The sequence below is a fragment of the Heterodontus francisci genome, chromosome 19 (genome assembly GCF_036365525.1).
Source record: "Heterodontus francisci isolate sHetFra1 chromosome 19, sHetFra1.hap1, whole genome shotgun sequence".
Taxonomy (NCBI): domain Eukaryota; kingdom Metazoa; phylum Chordata; class Chondrichthyes; order Heterodontiformes; family Heterodontidae; genus Heterodontus; species Heterodontus francisci.
In genome coordinates this window covers 72,491,338-72,511,229 of record NC_090389.1, presented here as the reverse complement: position 1 = coordinate 72,511,229, position 19,892 = coordinate 72,491,338, and the positions used below count along the sequence as shown (strand labels likewise).

The window sequence follows — 19,892 nt, the reverse complement described above, 5'->3', positions numbered from 1 at the left end:
GATAATTCACTCTTTTTGAGCAAAGATATAAAATATATTGAATAGAACCGAAAGTTATTAAAAAAACAGAAAAAGTTATGGGATGGGGGGTGTTATAACTGAAAATTAAATATCTGGAAAGGAGATTCAGAGAAAGAGACAGGAGAGCTGCAGACTAGAGGATACTTGGGAAGCTGTTGTCAAATATAGGGAGAATGCGGTTCACATGTAGCAGGTTGTGTGACTGGGACGTAAACGATGGTAGACACTGACCAGCAGCAAAGCCGGCAAACAGATGGCGTTAGAATGAGGTGGCGAGGCTGAAACAGATAAAGAGGCGGGGACACGGATCATGAGGCAGACACAAGGCAAAGATAAAGGGCAGGATGAAAGAGGCAGAGACAGACGATATCGTGTGGCATTGTCTAGTTGGAGAGATTGTGGGAGCGCAGATATTGCACAGGAGCTGTGATCGACCGATCTGGAATGCTGGAGTGTCTGAATGCTGATTCATTGGAGTGCTGGCAATTGCAGACCTGTCTAAGCGCTGATTCCTGACTGGGCGAGAGATAAACTTAGAGGTGATGGCTGAAGTCAGTTTCTATTTTACTGCGACTGTTTGAAAGTTACGTTTCGTCCCGGGCGTTTGCGGAAGGCACTTTGACTTCATATAATCACAAGACTGGAGCATTTCACCCGATCCTACTGTGCACATTCGGAATTCAGGCTTAGACTTGTTTCAATCTTCATGGCTTTGAGTTCTTCTTCACCCTACAAGCGTTAGGTTGGTTGCACTCGGTTGTGTCCCCGAGGGGAGAACCAGTCTGATCCCTGAGGAAGAGCCTCTGAACCTTTAACCGATTGATTCCCCTGACCCGGAAAGGTTGATGAGAGCAGATGGAGGGAGCGATAAGGAAAGGATGAAGAAAAAGTGTCAGGAAGGCAAGATGATAACCAGGGAGAGATACGACTGCCCGGAGAAGCAGGACTGGCAAGAGACTCCCGGCAGCAAATTCTGTCAAACTGTAAAGAAACATCAGCACAAACACAACCTGAAACACAGATACCAGATCCTGCAGACCCTGGGCAGGGGAGCCTATGGCAAAGTCAAAAAAGCACAGGAGACAGCCACTGGCAGGACAGTAAGTAGAACTGGGTGTCTCGTAATCGCACCAAAATAACCTTTGGGTAAATTAAAATCTCTTACTTGTAAACTGCCTTAGATGGGGTGAGTTATAAACAGCTGTGCTGTTTTTTTTTGTGGGATTGGAGAAGGTGCAGATACTGCAACTGTGAAGTTTTGGGAAGAGAGGGGTTCCAGTTTCTGTGAAAGTACTGTGTTTGCTGGAATCCCAAAAACCTGCCACGCCAGTTCAAGTGCTAAAAGTTAAGAATACACTTTTTAAGGAGGGACAACCAAATGCAAAAAGAAACTATAAGGTAACATTTTAAACACAGGAGATGTAAATAGTTTCCAAATAGGTATGTACATTTGTATAATCCATTTCCTAAAGCTTTCGTGCAATTTACATGAACTGGGGTGCTGCAGCAAGATAAGGGATCAGAATTCGAGATAGATATCTGGGTGTAGATGATATTCCAAGGATGTTATTCTGTAAACAATTTTTTTTCTGATTACACCTCTGTGAAGCGCCTTGGGACATTATTCTAAATAAAGGCTTTATGTAACTGCAGGTTATATTAATGTTGGGTAGTCAGTGTGGGATCATTATTGTAATTTGCATCCATGCTCTTGTTAGCCAGAAATCTATAGCCAGATTTTTTTTCTTTATTCATTCATGGAATGTGGGCGTTGCTGGCTAGGCCATCATTTATTGCCCATCCCTAATTGCCCTTGAGAAGGTGGTGGTGAGCTGCCTGCTTGAACCACTGCAGTCCATGTGAGGTAGGTACACCCACAGTGCTGTTAGGAAGGGAGTTCCAGGAGTTTGACCCAGCGACAGTGAAGGAACGACGATATAGTTCCAAGTCAGGACGGTGTGTGACTTGGAGGGGAACTTGCAGGTGGTGTTGTTCCCATGCATTTGCTGCCCTTGTCCTTCTAGTTGGTAGAGGTCGCGGGTTTGGAGGGTGCTGTCTAAGGAGCCTTGGTGCATTGCATCTAGTAGATGGTACATACTGCTGCTACTCTGCGTCGGTGGTGGAGGGAGTAAATGTTTGTGGATGGGGTGCCAGTCAAGTGGGCTGCTTTGTCCTGGATGGTGTCAAGCTTGAGTGTTTTGGAGCTGCACCCATCCAGGCAAGTGGAGAGTATTCCATCACACTCCTGACTTCTTAATGTCCCAAAGTGAACAAGACCCCAAACAACCCCACATTTGTAGCTCTGTTTGCATTTATGTATATTTTATCTGTTTCTTATCAATCCGCTCCTTCCTCCCGAAGGCAGCTTGCTGGAGTACAGTGTCACAGGTGCTGAGTATTCTCGGATACTTGTTACATTAGTGCATTTAAAGATAGAAATTCAGTCAGGCCCATTATAGGCTCAGCACTGCACAGGTCAACTAGGAGGCCAGAGGTCAGTTCAAAATTGGGCCTCCTTTTTTGTGCGAGTTGTGGATGCCTGCCACCCCACCACAGGCACTTTGCACATTGAAAATACCAAATGTAGGGCCACTGGCTTCGAAGATATGTTCTGAGATGGGCTTGAAGCAGACAGTATCGTGGTGGAGGGGGAAGAGAGGTGACTGTCGAGTTGGAGAGAATTCCTGCTCTTCCTAGCTCTTTTTGTTGGCAGCTGAAGAATAAAGATGGCCCTATGAATTTAGCAGTGGCCCATTCGCAAACACAGACTAGGCACGGACTGCCCCATTGCAAACTTGTCAGCATTGCGCCTGTTGTATGCCCAATAAATGTGCACAACACATACCAATTTCTACCTGTTAATGTCTACAGACTATTTTACCACATGGGCATTACAACTGAGACCAATCCCGATTTCAACCACACCGTGAGGATTATGATCAGGAGCTAGAATTCAAGCCAATTATGCCGACCCTATTCTAGCATTACTGGGACCACTTGCAATGCCCTGGCTGCCATCTCAGCTGAATACAGCTAATTTAGCACAGATAGGTTGCATTTCAGCTTATCTAAATTAGGGTGGATTATGGGGTTTTAAAATAGCTCTGGTTTGGAGAGCTAGAAAGGAATGCACCAGTGTGGTGATAGGAGGATGAAAAACAAACGTTAACCTGAAGTAAGTAAAAGAGAAGCTCAATCTGTTTTTCTACCACTCTTTCTAAGTACATCAATGTATATTTTTGGAACTAACAACCATGAAAACACTGGAAACCAATTCTGTATTCATGTACAATCATGCATTAATCAAGTGTCAGCATTCCACAAATTCTAGATGTGAGCATTTCAGTTGCAAGCTTGAAATCTCATGAAGTTATGAGGGGGTTCAATAATTACTCAAAAGACTCCAATATTAATCACCATAATCAGAAGACAATCCAATCAGTAGAATTGGGTACAAATCAATTCAGTCACATATTCGTCAATATGATTGATTCGTTGCCAATCAATACAATGAACACAATTCAGTATCTTGTTCATTGTATCAACATATCAAATGAAGTTTCTACTTCAGCAGGTGAGTATTATTTTTAAAATTGAGGATTTAAAAAGATAATAAAAAGGTATATGGAAAAATGCTTCTTTTCAAATAAGTTTGATTTTTGAATCTACATATGAGTTTTCTTTCAGTCTCAGTGATTTCAGACACTGCCATGTTTCAGATAGTAAGCAGTATCATCATTCCCAGTGATGCCACATCCCACGTCCCAGAACTGCCCGATACTCCAATATAGTAGCAAAATTTGTAGTTTCCTCTGGCCTTGCCTGATCTATTAGATACTTTTCTCATTTATTCGCAGGATGTGGGCAATATTGGCAACGGAACATTTTACTAAATCCTAGTTTCTCTGAGAAGGCAGTGATGAAGTCTTTCCTTGAACTGCTGCTGTACTTATGCTGATGGTGGTCTCACAAGGGTGATAGATAGTGATTTTCAAGATCTTGACCCAGCAATAATGAAGGAATGGTGTATATGTTCAAGTAAGGATGAGGAGTGACTCGAAGGGGAAGTTGGAGATGATGATAATCCCATAACCTTGTTTCTCTTGTCCTTCTTGATGGTCAAGGTTGCAGGACTGGGTGGTGCTGTGGAAGTAAGCGTGGCAAAACAGACAATATATACTGCAGCCACAGTGCACTCATGATGAAGGGGGAGAATATTGAATGCAGTGGCAGGGTCACTGATCAAGCTGACTGCTCTGTCCTAAATGTTGTCAAGGGCATAGAGTGTACTCTGGATGGGGGATACCAAGAGTGGCTCAGTAGCACCATCACTGACTGAGTTGCCTGGGTTCTGAAGGACATAGCTGCCAGACTGGGCTTGCAGCAGGTGATTTGAGTACCAACATGAGGGAGAAACCTATTTGCTCTCATCCTCGCCATCTGTCCAGTGGTAGGAGTGACGACTGGCAGTCCTTGTGGGGATGGCATCCCGTCGTTACACTAAGGATACCCTCCATCGTGCTGTGTGGCACTACCACCATGCTAAATGAGATAGCTTCAGAACAGATCTAGCAGCTCAAAATTCCAGGATCAGTGAGGTGGTGTGAGCCATCAGCAGCAGCAGAATTGTATTCCACCACAATCTGTAACCTCATGGCCCAGCATATCCCTCACCCTACCATTACCATCAAGCCAGGGGACAAACCCTGGTTCAATGAGGACTGTAGAAGAGCATGCCATGGCAACACCAGGCATACCTAAAAGTGAGGTGCCAACCTGTGAAGCTACAACACAGGAGCACACATGTGCTAAATAGCAGAAGTGGCGTGCTAAAGTGACAGAGCTAAATGATCCCACAACTAATGGATGAGATCGAAGCTCTACAGTACTGCCATATCCAGTCACGAATGGTGGTGGACGATTAAATGATCAATGGGAGCAGGAGGCTTCATATGAACATAAGAAATAGGAGGAGTAGACCACATGACCCCTCGAGCCTGCTCTGCCACTCAATATGATCATGGCTGATCTTCTGCCTCAACTCCACTTTCTCACCTGCTCCCCATATCCCTTGATTCCCTGAGAAACCAAAAATCTGTTCATCGCAGCCTTAAATATACTCAAAGATGAAGCATCCACAACCCTCTGGGGTACAGAATTCCAAAGATTCACAGCCCTCATCTCAGTCCTAAATGATCGACCCCTTATCTTGAGACTGTGCTAGATTCCCCAAAGAGGGGAAACAACCTCTCAGTGTCTACCCTGTCAAGCCTGTTCAGAATCCTGTATGTTTCAATGAGATCACCCCTCATTCTTCTAAACTCCAGAGAGCAGAGGACCAATTAATTCATCAAAGGGCAACCCTCTCATCCCAGGAACCAATAGAATGAACCTTCACTTTACCGTCTCCAATGCAAATATATTCTTCCTTAAATATGGAGACCAAATTGGTACACAGTGCTCTAGTTGTAGTCTCACCAAAGCCTTATACAATTGTAGCAAGACTTCCTTATTCTTGTGCTCCAATCACCTTGCAATAAAGACCAACATGCCATTTGCCGTCCTAATTGCTTGCTGTACCTGCATGCTAACTTTCTGTGTTTCTTGTACAAGTAAACACAAGTCCCTCTGAACATCAACATTTAGAAGTTTCATGCTGTTTAAAAAATATTCTGCTTTTCTATTCTTACTATCAAAGTGAATAACCTCACACTTCCCCTCAGTATACTCCAACTGCCAATTTGCTGCCCAGTCACTTAACCCGTCTATATCTCTTTGAAGCCATGTGGATGGTCCATCTCAGCCTCTTCCTGAGACCCCATCGTCACAGAAGCCAGTCTTCAGCCAATTTGATTCACTCCACATGATATCAAGAAACAGCTGACGGAACTGGATACAGCAAAGGCTTTGGGCCTTGGCAACATCTGGGCTGTACTGCAGAAAACTTGTGCTCCAGAATTAGCCACATCTCTAGCCAAGCTGTTCCAGTGCCGATACAAAACTGACATCTACCCGACAAAGTGGAAAATTGCCCAGGTATGTCCTGTCCACAAAAAGCAGGACAGATCCAATCCAACCAATTACCACCCCATCAGTCAAATCTCAATCATCAGCAAAGTGACGAAGGTGCTGTCGGCAGTGCTATCAATCAGCACTTGCTCACCACTTGAGTTCCATCAGGACCACTTGACTCCATACCTCATTACATCCTTGCCCCAAACATGGACAAAAGAGCTGAATTCCATGAGGACAGAGTGACTGCCCTGGTCACCAAGGCAGCATTTGATCAAGTGCGTCATCAAGCAGCCCTAGTAATGACAATCAGGGAGGAACTCTTGACTGGCTGGAGTCATACCCAGCACAAAAGAAGATGGTTGCGGTTGTTGGAGGCAAATCATCTCAGCTTCTGGAGATCCCTGCAGGAATTCCTCATGGCAGTGTACTAGGCCCAACCATCTTCAACTGCTTCAATGACCTTCCCGCCATCATAATTTCATCAGTGGGGATATTCGTTATTGAATGCACAATATTCAGCTCTATACACAACTCCTCAGATAATGAAGCAGTCCATGCAAGAGCTGGATAATATTCAGGCTTGGTCTGTTAAGTGGCAAATAACATTTGCATGACACAAGAACCAAGCTATGATCATCTACAACAAGAGAATCGAACGAGTTCCCCTTGAAATTCAACTGCATTACCATTGCCTATCTCCACTGTCAACATCCTTAGGAGTTACCATCAACCAGAAACTTAACTGGACCAGCCACATAAATGCTGTGGCTACAAGAGCAGATCAGAAGCTGGGAATTCAGCGACAAGTAACACACCTCCTGACTCCCCAATGCCTGTCCACCATCTAAAAGGCACAAGTCAGGAATGTGATGGAATATTCTCCACTTGCCTGGATGAATGCAGCTCCCACAACCCTCAAGAAGCTCAATACCATCCAGGACAGAGCTGTCCACTTGATCAACACCTCATCCATCACCTTAAACATTCACTTCCTTCACCACTGGTGCACAGTGGCTGTGGTGTGTGCCCTCTACAAGATGCACTGCAGCATCTAACCAAGGCTTTTTCGACAGCACCTTCCCAACCCGCAACCTCTATCGCCTAGAAGAGCAAGGGCAGGAGGGGCATGGGAACGCCGCCAATTGTAAGTTCTCCTCCAAGTAACACACCATCCTGACTTGGAAATATATTGCCGCTCCTTCAACATCGCTAGGTCACTGGAGTTGTAAATGGAGCTGAACACTGTAGAGTAAGCAGCAAACAACCTAATTCTGACATTATGATGGAGGGAAGACCATTAATAAATCAACTGATGATGGTTGGGCCACGGACACTTCTCTGAGGAATTCCTGCAGTAATGTCCTGAGGCTGATATGATTCATCCTCAACAGCCTTGACCATCTTTTTTGTCAGTTCTAACTCCAGTCTCTGAAGGGGTTACCCGTGGACCCTCATTGACCTCAGTTTTGCTAGGGCTCCTTGGTGACATCTTCCATCAAATACTGATTTTACAGTCGCCCATTTCAAATGGGGTGGAGGAGATGAACCTGAATGAACAGCAAGGCTAGTTCCTGTTATTACTGCAGTGTTGGGATAGGAAGTTATGTATTTATCTTACTCATGGGGCGGCGCAGTGGTTAGCACCACAGACTCACAGCTCCAGCGACCCGGGTTCAATTCTGGGTACTGCCTGTGTGGAGTTTGCAAGTTCTCGCTGTGACTGCGTGGGTTTTCACCGGGTGCTCCGGTTTCCTCCCACAGCCAAAGACTTGCAGGTTGATAGGTAAATTGGCCATTGTAAATTGCCCCTAGTATAGGTAGGTGGTAGGGGAATTGAGGGAAGGTGGGATGTAGTAGGAATATGGGATTAATGTAGCATTAGTATAAATGGGTGGTTGATGGTCGGCACAGACTTGGTGGGCCGAAGGGCCTGTTTCAATGCTGTATCTCTAAATAAATAAATTGAGCCCTATCCATCTTACCTGCTGTTCATCCCTGGACCACCACTGTTTACCTTTAATTAAACACCTGCAGCAAAAGTTCCAAAGTCTCAAGAAATTCTCAATTCTTTTAATTGCATAAGATCTCTACATCAAGCCAATTTATGTTAACAGTCTACCATTTTGCTTCAAAATATTGTTCATTAATCAGACATAGTCAAACAATTGGAATTGATGTTCATAGAATCATAGAATGGCTACAGCACAGAAGGAGGCCATTCACCCTGTTGTGTCCATGCCAGCTCTCTGCAAGTGCAACTCACCTAGTCCTACTCCCCCACCTTTTCCCTGTAGCCCTGCATTTTTTTTTCTCTTTAGATAGTTATCCAGTTCTCTTTTGAAGGCCTCAATTGACTCTGCCTCCACCACACTCTCAGGTAGTGCATTCCAGATCCTAACCACTCGCTACGTAAAAATGTTTTTCCTTGTATTGCTGTATTTATTCAGGTATGTGCATATGAGATATTTCTGTTGACCTTTTGACTGGACTGAACAAGAATGGAGAACACTATTACCTTAGCCTCAGTAAGTGAGGCAAGTATATTCAACATGATCACAGACTTCTTTGAACAGTCATAATGAACATGTTTAGCAGCACCTTAAAATTATAAGACCTCCCATGTTAGAACTCAGCTATGTTTCTAGTCCCAGGCTGTCTCAGTACATTGGTGCTTTCAACGGAGACAATAACACCAGTCAATATTTCTGGCCTCTGTCAGTCTTCATATTTCTATACAAGGTTAATTTACACAGGACCTGCATTCCTCACATTTCCTCAAACAATATTGCGTTATTTTTGGAAACTATTCCAGTAAAATTTGCTAAAAATGGATCAGAGATGGGAATATTTCCAGATTTGCTTTAATGGCTTTGGATTGAAGCCAATGTCTCCAAGCTGCCAGCCTGTATCAGGGATGATTATCTCTTGCAGCTTCAATCCTCAGGGACTGATATTTCCTCCAGCTCAGTGTTAGTTTGTCTAACACCCTCAGTCCTTGTGGCTAGTAATGCTTCCAACCCTGTTTGCCTGGCTGGTATCATTTGCAACTTAATTCCCCAGGATGGAAAATCCCTAGAAGGCTCAGTCATCATAGCTGATATGTCTCCCAAGCCTGCCTTAAAGGCTGGTGGCTCTTTAACCTCATTTACTAGAGTAATGGGCCTATAAATTCGGCCGCACAGTACCCGTTCTTCAACCAACGGCACCCCCAACACACCCCTACCTCTTGTCTTGATCCCCAACCTCCTATCCTTCCCACCTGACTGCTGATCATCTGACCTCCAGCCTCCTATTCTCCTCGCAGCCCTCCCTCAACCCCTGGCTTCTGATCCCGATTCTCAGCTTCACTTCCCATCCTCTCCTAGCCTTATCTTCAGCTTTGCATTGTCTAAAACCTCAAACATGAGAGCATAGCAATCTCTCTTAGTTTTCAGTGAGCCATTTAGTGCTTTCCCAGGCTAGAGACAGACCTTTTCCTTATTCTCCATCTGGGTTCCATTGCCCGGTTACCACACAGCCTGGGATCAATCATGTGTAGCACTGTTGCTGGTGAAGCATAATGGTGGATATGTGAAATTTGTACTGTTACAAAGGAACCTCAATTATCTGCGGTCCCATTATTCACACTGAAATTTTTCACGAGAATTTTCATGGGAGTTGGGAGATCAGCAGGAGTTGGGCCTTAGTTTTGAATAAGCCAGCTAGCATGCATTTAAATATTTTAAATTGATTTTTCACAGACTATGGTCTCTTGATCCAGTATGATAAATAGTTGTAATCTGGATATTCATTCCCTAGTAGAATTTACATCTTTGGCATTTAGTTTCAAGTTAGGACACCAGCAAGAGTCAGGGTTTCAGAAGCTGGCAGTGATGGGAGAAATTTGAAGTGACAAAAGTATAACACAAAAATATTATTGTCATTATATGAAGTGTATTGACTTGAGTGCATTTCTTTCCTATAGTATAGAATACTCTAAATTAAGCCAATAACAACAGTGAATCTCATCCCTCTCATCCTGAAGAATGTTTGGCCTGTACCTGTAACCTATTGAAACTACAAGAATGGACTCCATTGGGAAATTGAGCCAGGCTAGCCCTCTGTGCTACAGGTGTGGCAAGCCCACATATTGGACCAGCTCACCCCATTTCTCCCATTATCAGAAAATCAGGGCTTATATACAATAAAATAATGTGTAAAAACCGAGGTTTTGTTTCATAGTAGACTCCGTCAGCTTATAAAATCGGTCTTTCTGCTTTGACCATGGGAAAAGTGATGGGAGAAAATCATGACCATGATAGTCATTTTGGCCATGTTTTACTGCAGTTGTAGTTCTTGTGTAGTCATCCAGCCCTTCCCCCGCTAACCCATGCTTCATTCCTCTGATTCCAACCTCTTGTGTGACTCCTTTCCCTTTGTCGGCATCATGCAATCAAATTTCTAGGCACTCAGTTTGTAAAAGTAATTGTAAACTGAAAAGTAGCAAAAGATCATATCATCAACAGACTGTTCTAAACAGATGTTGAAATTGCATGACCATGGCTTATTAGCAGACTAATTTTACTTATTTTCCTTGTAACTGCAGCAAAGGTCCCTGTCAGCGCATATCTTACATTGAGTGTGGTAAGAATGTGGTTAGTTATGGCGGAAACACCAGTTACTTAGGCTCTGATAAAGAGTTACATATTTTAGTTAATTTTGAAAATGATTCACATACAGCTGTATCTGATGCTTGTAGCCTTCTGTGTTTGATGACAATATAATTAAGTGTTTAAAAGCACACTAGAATAGTTTTTGTGTTACTGGACTAGTAATCCAGAGGCCTGGACTAATAATCCAGAGAATATGGCTGGAATTTTACGCCTCCCCCCGCCCCACCATCCCCCAACGAGCAGGGGGGTAGGAGGGGGAGAGGTGGTGGCTGTAAATTTGAGTAGGAGGCGGGGGGGCCGTTCCTGACCCCCTCCCGCCCCCCGCTGCAATTTTATGTGGGACGGCGGCAGTAAGAAATGGCCCGCCTGCCCCAGGCCAATCAAGGCCCTGAAAGTGGCCAACTAACTGGCACTTAAGGGCCTCCTCCTGCCATTGCGGGTATTTTACCCTCGGCGGCCGAACGGCAGAAGCCTCAAAAACCACACCCGGTGAAACCAGGCGGCCTTCTTGCGGACTGGTGGGGGGCCCTCCTGATCAGGCACCCATGGAGGGCAGCCCCCCAAGCCTCAACCACTCCCAATGCATAACACTCACCCTTCCCCCTTGACCAACCCCCCCATGCCTCGCCGAGGCCCGACCGATTGTCCCCGCCAAAGCCCTAAAAACTTACGTCTTCCGGGGCCATCCTTCATCTTGCTTGCGATGGCTGGGTGTAGTCCCAGCTGTGGCCACTGCTCCCAGTGGCACTGCTGGGACTAAGAGCTGCCGGCCCATTGATTGGCCGACAGCTCCATTAGGCGGGACTTCCTGCCTCAAGGAGTTGGAAGTCCCACCCAAGACTAATTAAGGGCCTGGGGAGCATAAAATCCTGGACTGGCTTCCCAGGGCCAGCTGAGGTGGGCTCACCATCCACTTTTCGGCTGGTGGAATGAGGCCTCATGCCCAACGAAAAATTCCGGCCTCTGAATTAAATTGCTCCCTGACAGTTTGAGAATTTGAATTAATTCTTTTTTAAATCTGTAAATAAATTGCTGTTATCAGTAAAAGTGACCATGAAGCTATCAGATTGCGGTAAAAACCCAACCAATTTACTAATTAGGGAAGGAAATCTGCTGCGCTTACTCAGTCTGGCCTATATGTGACTCCAGTCCCACACAAATGTGGTTGATTCTTAACTGCAACCGGAACAGACTTAGCAAGACGCAAGGTTGTATCAACTTCTAAGCACATTGTCATATGAAGTGCCAAGGTTCAACAAGAAGGTCCATCACTATCTTCTCAGGACAACTAGAGATGGGCAATCAATTCATGGCCTTGCCAACAATGCCCACACCCTGAGAATGATGTTTTTTAAAGTGAAAAAACCATCCAGTTTGTGCCATTAATCAAATCAATGGTCTGGTGACACAAATTGACTTATTTGCCTTGTAGCTTTATATTTTCACTGATAATGATTAGAAATCCATTTAACTAATTTTTGAATGGTTTAAGTCAAAATTTATTGAACCTGGTGAGTTTATTCTGCAAATTCATGGCTTGAAGAATTCTGAAATCGAAATTGGTGCACAATTTTCTTAGATTGTAATTATTTCCTTGCTTCTTTTCTGTTGATTCTGCACAGAAATTTTCATTTTTATCAATAACTCTTATGAGTTTAAGATGATATAAAATTGAGTTGCTTCAGCATCTCTTCATAACTTCACGACCCAGGATCTATGTCAACATTGTTCCTTGAATTCCTTTGCAGGTGCCAATATTTTTTGGTGACTGTCGTCACAAAAACAATGTGCATCCTTTTACAGTTGAGAAATTCCATGGGCTATATGATGATTACAATAATAAATATATTGCATTTCCATCAACCCAACCTAAGAACATAAAAATATTTAGGAAGAGAATATCCAACTAGAGCCAAAAAAAGTCCACCCTTTTTAATAGATCAGCCGCACCTGGCAACCTTCTTATCATATCACTCAATCCCTTTTTCTAGAAATGCATCCAATTGTGTTTTGGATCCATTTGTTCTGTCTGTTTTGATTACATTCTCTGGTAACTTTTCAATTCATCTGTTGCCTACTGGATGAAAATGTTCCACATTTTGACATGTAACTTTCCAAATGTTTAACAGGTATCCCCTGCTGTTTGAACCATACACCATGCTGAGCAATTTTATCAAATCTTTTCATAATCTTGAAAACTTCAAAAATAGCACATTTTCTTTACTTTTTCAGAATAAACATGAGAATTAAAGATAAAAATGCATGGCTTGAAATGTTAATTTATGTACCAACTATCAAGCTGTTTTGGCATAAGGGCCAATGATTACTTTGGCAACTTTTACTTTGAAGTAAAGGAATGGTGAATGTTTGATACACATGCAATAGTTTATCATTTATTATAAGGTTTACCACATTTTGCCAGAAATTGGCGCCTTCTGTTCTATTATTTGTCTTTATTAGTTGTAGATTTACGATTGGGCAGTTCTATTTAGATATGAAGGTGAACTGCTAATAACTTCAGTAGGGAAGAATTAAACTTGAGACCAGAGCTGGCTAATCTCTCGCCTTGCACTTTGTTAAATCATTTCCTTTTCCTTCTGAGTTAGCAACATAACTATTCACATATTTTCCTGATGGATCTGAGATCTATCCAGAATTTATGCCATATTGTGGCAAAAATGCTCTTGGCATCTAGCAGCTAAATGTAAGTGTGGAGAATGAACCATGTCACTGATTATTAACTCCATTTTACAACAGCTGTAGGCTAAGACTCAGGAGGATTTTTCTGGATTCCATCATTTTCTACGATTTATCTGGTGCCAAAGTTCTGATATTAACACCAACTCAAACTGGATCCAGCATCACATCCTTTACACAGCAGTTGTCCTGATGCTGACAAAAGGCCTGTTCATTTCATTTTATTGTTGCCTCAAGGGTAAATGCAGGTTTATGCCATAATGTTAGGGAAACTGGTTCCAGTGGGAGATGAATAGTTACACGAAACATGCCCAAAGTACGAGCATCTCACTCAGTGACATATTTGTTCTAATTTTCTGCATCTCAGAGGTAATGTAAGCATGTCATGGAAACTAAAAGATATAACAGAAAACTAAAACCAGAAATTACAATCTTGAACTAGTTTGAAATGTTAACTAATGCGCAGCCATAAAATAGTTTGAGAGATGGCACAGTGGCGCAGTGGTTAGCACCGCAGCCTCACAGCTCCAGGGATCCGGGTTCGATTCCGGGTACTGCCTGTGTGGAGTTTGCAAGTTCTCCCTGTGTCTGCGTGGGTTTTCTCCGGGTGCTCCGGTTTCCTCCCACAAGACAAAAGACTTGCAGGTTGATAGGTAAATTGGCCATTATAAATTGTCACTAGTATAGGTAGGTGGTAGGGAAATATAGGGACAGGTGGGGATGTTTGGTAGGAATATGGGATTAGTGTAGGATTAGTATAAATGGGTGGTTGATGTTCGGCACAGACTCGGTGGGCCGAAGGGCCTGTTTCAGTGCTGTATCTCTAATCTAAAAAAAAAATCTAATCTAATCTAATCTAATCTAATTGACTGCCATACAGTTGAAAAATTGTTAGTCACGAGTCAATTTCTAGTATGTACAATGTGCAAAGAATTATAAGCTTGTTAAAGAGGAAGTTAAAATGTTAAAAAACTGAAACAGGAGCCCAACCTGCCTCGAATCTACCCACCTGCTGGTTTTATGGAGACTCGATGAGGTGGGGAGGGGGGGGTTGTTGGTGGTGATGTTGTGGAGGGGTGATCAATCCACTCATAGGAGATGGGTCAGTCATTGAAACCTTGTAAGGAGGCTTCTATCTTTACAGTGTTTCTATTTTTAACCCAAGTTGGTGAGTTTCCTGGGTCTCGGAAAACCTGCAGCAAAAAAAGGCAAGAAAGGCAGGATCCATAAAGTAAGTGCCTTTACAGCAAAAGAAAGAGTGTTCCTTACCTGTAAATGTCCTGCCCAGCTCCATGATCTCCCTTGACATGCATTCACCAAACCTTGTGATCACTGACCCCCAACCACGATACCCCAATCTCCCACAAGAATGCAAGAAATAGGAGCAGGAGCAGACCATATGGCCCACCAAGCCTGCTCTGCCATTCAAAACTATCATGGCTGATTCAACTCCACTTTCCTGCCCGCTCACCATATCCCTTGATACCCTGAAAGACCATAAATGTGTCTATCCCCACCTTAAATACATTCAACAATGGAGCATCCCCAACCCTCTGGGGTAGAGAATTCCAAAGATTCACAACCCTTTGAGTGAAGTAATTTCTCCTCATCTCAGTCCTAAATGATCAGCCCCTTATCCTGAGACTGTGCCCCCATGTTTTAGATTCCCCAACGAGCAAAAATAATCTCTGTGTCTACCCTATCCAGCCCCTTGAGAATCTTATTTGTTTCATACGTTCTCTCTCTGACTCACCTCCACAATCACCTGAGCTCCCCAAACACGCTCTACCCATTCCCCCTTGCAATCTCTATCCACAACAACCACAAAACTTACCTAAGCCTCAGCCGCAGAGAACTTCACCGCCTGACAGGCAGCCAAGTCTGACAACCATGCTAGGTTCCGGGCGTGGAATCTGATTTCAAAAAACATGCCGCTGTGGAATTAAAACTCCATGGCGTTCTGGGAAACCAGCCCTTCTGGGTTTCCTGACCATAGCTTTTCCCCACTGTTCCAAAATCCTGTCTCCAAACTCCCCCCAACCCCTGTCAATATCAGGACCACCATTTCATTACACATAAAGCACAGAGAAAATCTCCCCCCATACACACACAAACAGGGAACAGAGAGAAACAACCCTGGCATTGATCAATTTAGATTTGAAAGCCCTACAAGTTCATTCTGAATACTAGATGTATGGTCACCACAAGGCCGTTACGATACAATCCAACTGCCCTGCTTTGGTCATCAGGTGCTTACCTATCACATGACCAACCTGATAATCAGATAGAGTTAAAAAAAAAAGACAAACACTTGCACCCAGTCCCAGCTATCAATACCCAGCATGCGGAAGGAGACACAATAAAAATAGCAATATATCTGTCCAAGAGGATAAAATCCATTTCCCAAGGAATAAAATGTTTGATTGGCCACTGGAAGTATTTTATTATTAAAAAGGACAGACAGTGCTCTTTCAGCAAAGTCTCAATTGGGATGTACCCTGATTTCTAATCTTTGGTCAAAATTCCCTATTTTTAATATTGCTTACAAGTACTAGCTTAGGTAAATCTTTACTGATATAAGTGAAATGTTCTTAGCAACTAACCACTTGTGTAACTCAAGATAATGAAACGTTGAAACCATGGCTATTGGAAGTAGCACTGAATACTGTTGGACAAATTATTCTAAACTGCTGCCCTTAGATAAAAGTTCTGATGATCCTTGTGCTAATTTTTGCCTGTAGCCATTGTTGATGTGCAGAGAAAAACCATCTGCATAAGCACGAGAATGAGAGGATTTATTAGTGCTGAGACCTCCCCCCAGTACTCACCCTCAATCTGTCTACTGTCATTAATCTTCCACCAGTTTGAGGCGCGTGGCTCGACTCAGGAATTAGAACAAGAACATTGGTTGCATTGAAGCGAGAAACTACTTCTGAAAATGGTTAATCTGTGGCTTGCGTGTTCTGAGGGTGGTGTGGAGAAATGTGCGAACGATGAGGAACTTCCGATAAAGAAATGGATTAAATTATCTAAACAAGATGTCAAGCAGAAGATTTCCATTGGAATAAATACACAAAGCCTTTAATGCTTCACACGTTCTGTGAAGTCAAATGCTGCCAAATTAAATTAAACTACAGATCCCTTGGAAACACAATGATGCCATGCAGTATGACTCTGGGCAAAACTATAAGGCCAGAAAAAAATATATAATATGACTACACATTGATAATAGGCCATACGTTTTGAATACAAGTAAATCTGAATGGCCGGAACAGAACTTTGCAATGGTAATGGCTCAGTTGTGTATTCTGAGGATGGTGTCTTGGTAATGTTTGGATAGGACTGTTATTGTGCATGATCACAAAGATGAATACAGATGAAAAAGCCCATTTGGCCCATCTAGCATACCCTTCTGTCAAAAACAACTTCCCCCCGCCCCCAAAAGTTTCCAACTGCCTTTCAACACCAAGTCACATCTTGGTCTCTCAAATTTTTCCTTTGACATCTTATATTCCTTCAAACCCCTCACCCTGTTTCAAGCCCTCTTGCATTTCCTTTAAAATCCTTATCTACTTTCTCCAACATACCACCCAGAGTTTTTCCTATTCTTCCTTCCCTGAGCCTCTACGCCAAGCAACTCCTCATCACAGCATTTTCAGTCTTCATCTCAAATCACCTTATAATCTCTCCTACAAATTCACTGCGCTGCTGTCCTCCTTAAAACAAGGTTTTCATATAAACATTTCTTCTCGTAGAAATGACCATCCGCTTGCCCTGCCATTTCCCCATGGCCTCTCTACTCCCATGGTACCATTAATGACATCAGCATCACTGACCACTTCTTTGCATCATTTACCACCGACCTCCTAGCTTCTTTCAACCACACTTGTTTCGGCATCTGGTGTTGGAAAATTCACACTTACAACTGCACTGTAATACCCAACTGCCTACATTTTGGCCTTCCATTAGCCATGACACCTCTGCAACTGTTGGTTTGTTCAACAAACCCTTACCTCTACCTTTGGTGCTCTCATTGCCCAGCAAAATTTTCACCATCTCCCATCTCTGTCATTTCCCCATCTTTGTTCCTTCAAGTCCAAATGGCACAAACTTGAACATAAGTGGCACACAACTGGTTTAGCCATCCATCACCAGATCTGGCTCAACCAAACTGCACTTGTACTATCAGACCACTTTCTCAAGGGCAACTGGGATGAGTAATAAATACCAGCCTTGCCAGTGATGACCACATCCCAAAAAATGAAAAAAAAAGATTACTTGTCGCGCATCTATTCTTGAATGAGTTGTAATTTCCTCCAGCTAAACATTAACAAGAGCAAAGGTGTTGACTTCAGGACCGCATCACAACTCTGCACCCCAGCCAGTCTCCAGGCAACCTCATAGGCTAAATCAGGCTGTCTGAAACATCTGTCTGACCTGTTATACTCCAAGGTGCATTTCCAACTATGAGTTGTGCTTCCTAATATGTCCTCCATAACCAAGTTTGTCTACTTCCGTTCCCACAACATCATCCGCCTCCACTTCTATCTGGGCTCATCTGCTACAAAAACGCTCATCCTTACCCTGGTTGAAGTATAGTCAAGTTGATGTCGTTGTTGTCAATGTTGTAATGCAGTAATAGTTAAGTCGAGAGGTCTCCAGACACAACGATCATGACATTACAATAGTGACTAAACTTCAAAAGTCCTTCAGTGGCATTAAAACAGATTGGGAGGTCCTGCGGTCAGGAAAGGCACGATATAAATGCAAGTCTTTTTATTACAATGCTCTCCTGGCTGGTTCCAATCCTCTACACACACTCACTCATTCAAAGCTCTATTGTTCACATCCTATCCCACACCAAATCTTACTCACTCATCACCCTGTCCTCATTGGCCTAGACTAGCTCCTGGTTCCCAACACCACAAATTAAAATTCACATCCTTCTGTTTAAATCCCTCTATAGGCTCACCCATCTCTAACTGCTTGGAAACATAACAATTGAATCACAAAACAAATGTGATCTACAGTGAAATAAAGGACACATTAATATACAGGAAAAGGCAAAGAATTTGGTTATATTTTAAGCAGATTGGGTTGGAATTGGTTAATTTCAATGGAAAAGAAACTTCATACTGTAAAACGGACAGCTGATTCGCTACCAGCCCATACTGCACTGGCAGTTACCAATTTCATCCTCAAAGTGTGCAATGTTTGTGAAAATTGCAACTTGTTTATTTTAAATCAGTTATTGTCTCATTAAAGTAGCAAATAGAAGGATTTAATTAAGACGTATTGAGCTGGATTTTGTGAAGGAGGCGGGGCTCCCGGCACTGGGCCAAAAAGGTGGGGAGAACCCTGCCACGGCCTTTTCGTGCCCCACCCCTGGAGTGATCCTCCAGTGTTTTCAAGCCTAAGTGATCAGTGCCAAGATCTCCGTGCCTTTAAAGATGAGGATCCCATCTCAAAGAGCTACCGGTCAATCAGAGGGCTGGCAGTTCAGCAGTATCGGCAGCGCCACTGGCAGCATTGGCCACTACCAGTACTGCACAGGCCTTGGACCAGCGGTGGAAGCCCCGACATCAGGTAAGTAAGGCGGGGTTGCCAGGGCCAGTCCAGAAGACCCCAGCAAGGGGGTGGTGGGAGGGCGGACGTGAGGTTCAGGGGGATGGGGGGGTGGGGGTCCATGGATTTGTAGGTTTTGCTAGTGGGCATCCTCTGTAGGCCACAGATTGCAAGGCACCATCCCCACCTGGTGCAGGCACACCCCCCTTTCCCACCGCCACTGATCCTAGCGGCGGAGGGAAGAGGCCCTTAAGAAAATGTTAGCAGGCCACTAAAGGGCCTCAATTGGCTTCTGAGCGGAAAGACTGCCGACAGCCTATCCTGCCCCCGGCAAAATTGCTTGGCGACGGGGTGGTGACAGGCCCTCCACTCCCCGCCACCAGTCACGATTCTATGGGCCCCCTCCTACTCTGACCCTGCCTCAGGGAGGCCCATAAAATCCAGCCCATTAAGTACTTGACCATTAATAAAACCAACAGTAATTTTTGGACTCGTATGTCAATTATGTATTTTATCCCAGAGAGATATATATGGAGTGGAGTGAAAAAGCAAGATAAAAAGAGATAAATAGGTGAATCAAAGGGAGAAAAGGAAGGAAAGTTGAAATGAAATAAGGAAACTGAAGAAACAGGCAAGATATGCAGAGGTAATGACGAGCTGCAAGTTGTGTTTTTAAGGGAAGGTTAGACAGGAAAGGCAGAGGTAAGATGAGAAAATAAGTTAGAAATACCAAGACGCAGAGCCATTATTTACAATAGCTCGAGAATTTAACTTTTAGATTTCTTTTTGCACACTACAAGCTGATTGGGGAAAAATGCTTTACAGGAGGAATCTAAGGTGGCAAGGCACCAGATTAAAGGTACCTTCAAGGAAACAGGGTCAGAATGTCCCTAAAGAGCAAAAGATTAAAAATATAAGTGTCTGAGGGCACTGTTGACATAG

At 43.6% G+C, this 19,892-nt stretch overlaps 1 protein-coding gene across 1 annotated transcript in view; it reads left to right on the top strand.

Annotated features, from left to right (window-relative positions):
- Positions 1 to 232: 232 nt before the first annotated feature.
- The window catches only part of LOC137380180 (NUAK family SNF1-like kinase 1), a 33,120-nt gene continuing 13,460 nt past the window's right edge, over positions 233 to 19,892 (top strand). Inside the window, exon 1 of the mRNA XM_068051944.1 lies at positions 233 to 1,121. Within this exon, the coding sequence (XP_067908045.1) occupies positions 867 to 1,121 (255 nt within the window). The 5' untranslated portion in view covers positions 233 to 866. The remainder of the gene's footprint in view (positions 1,122 to 19,892) is intronic.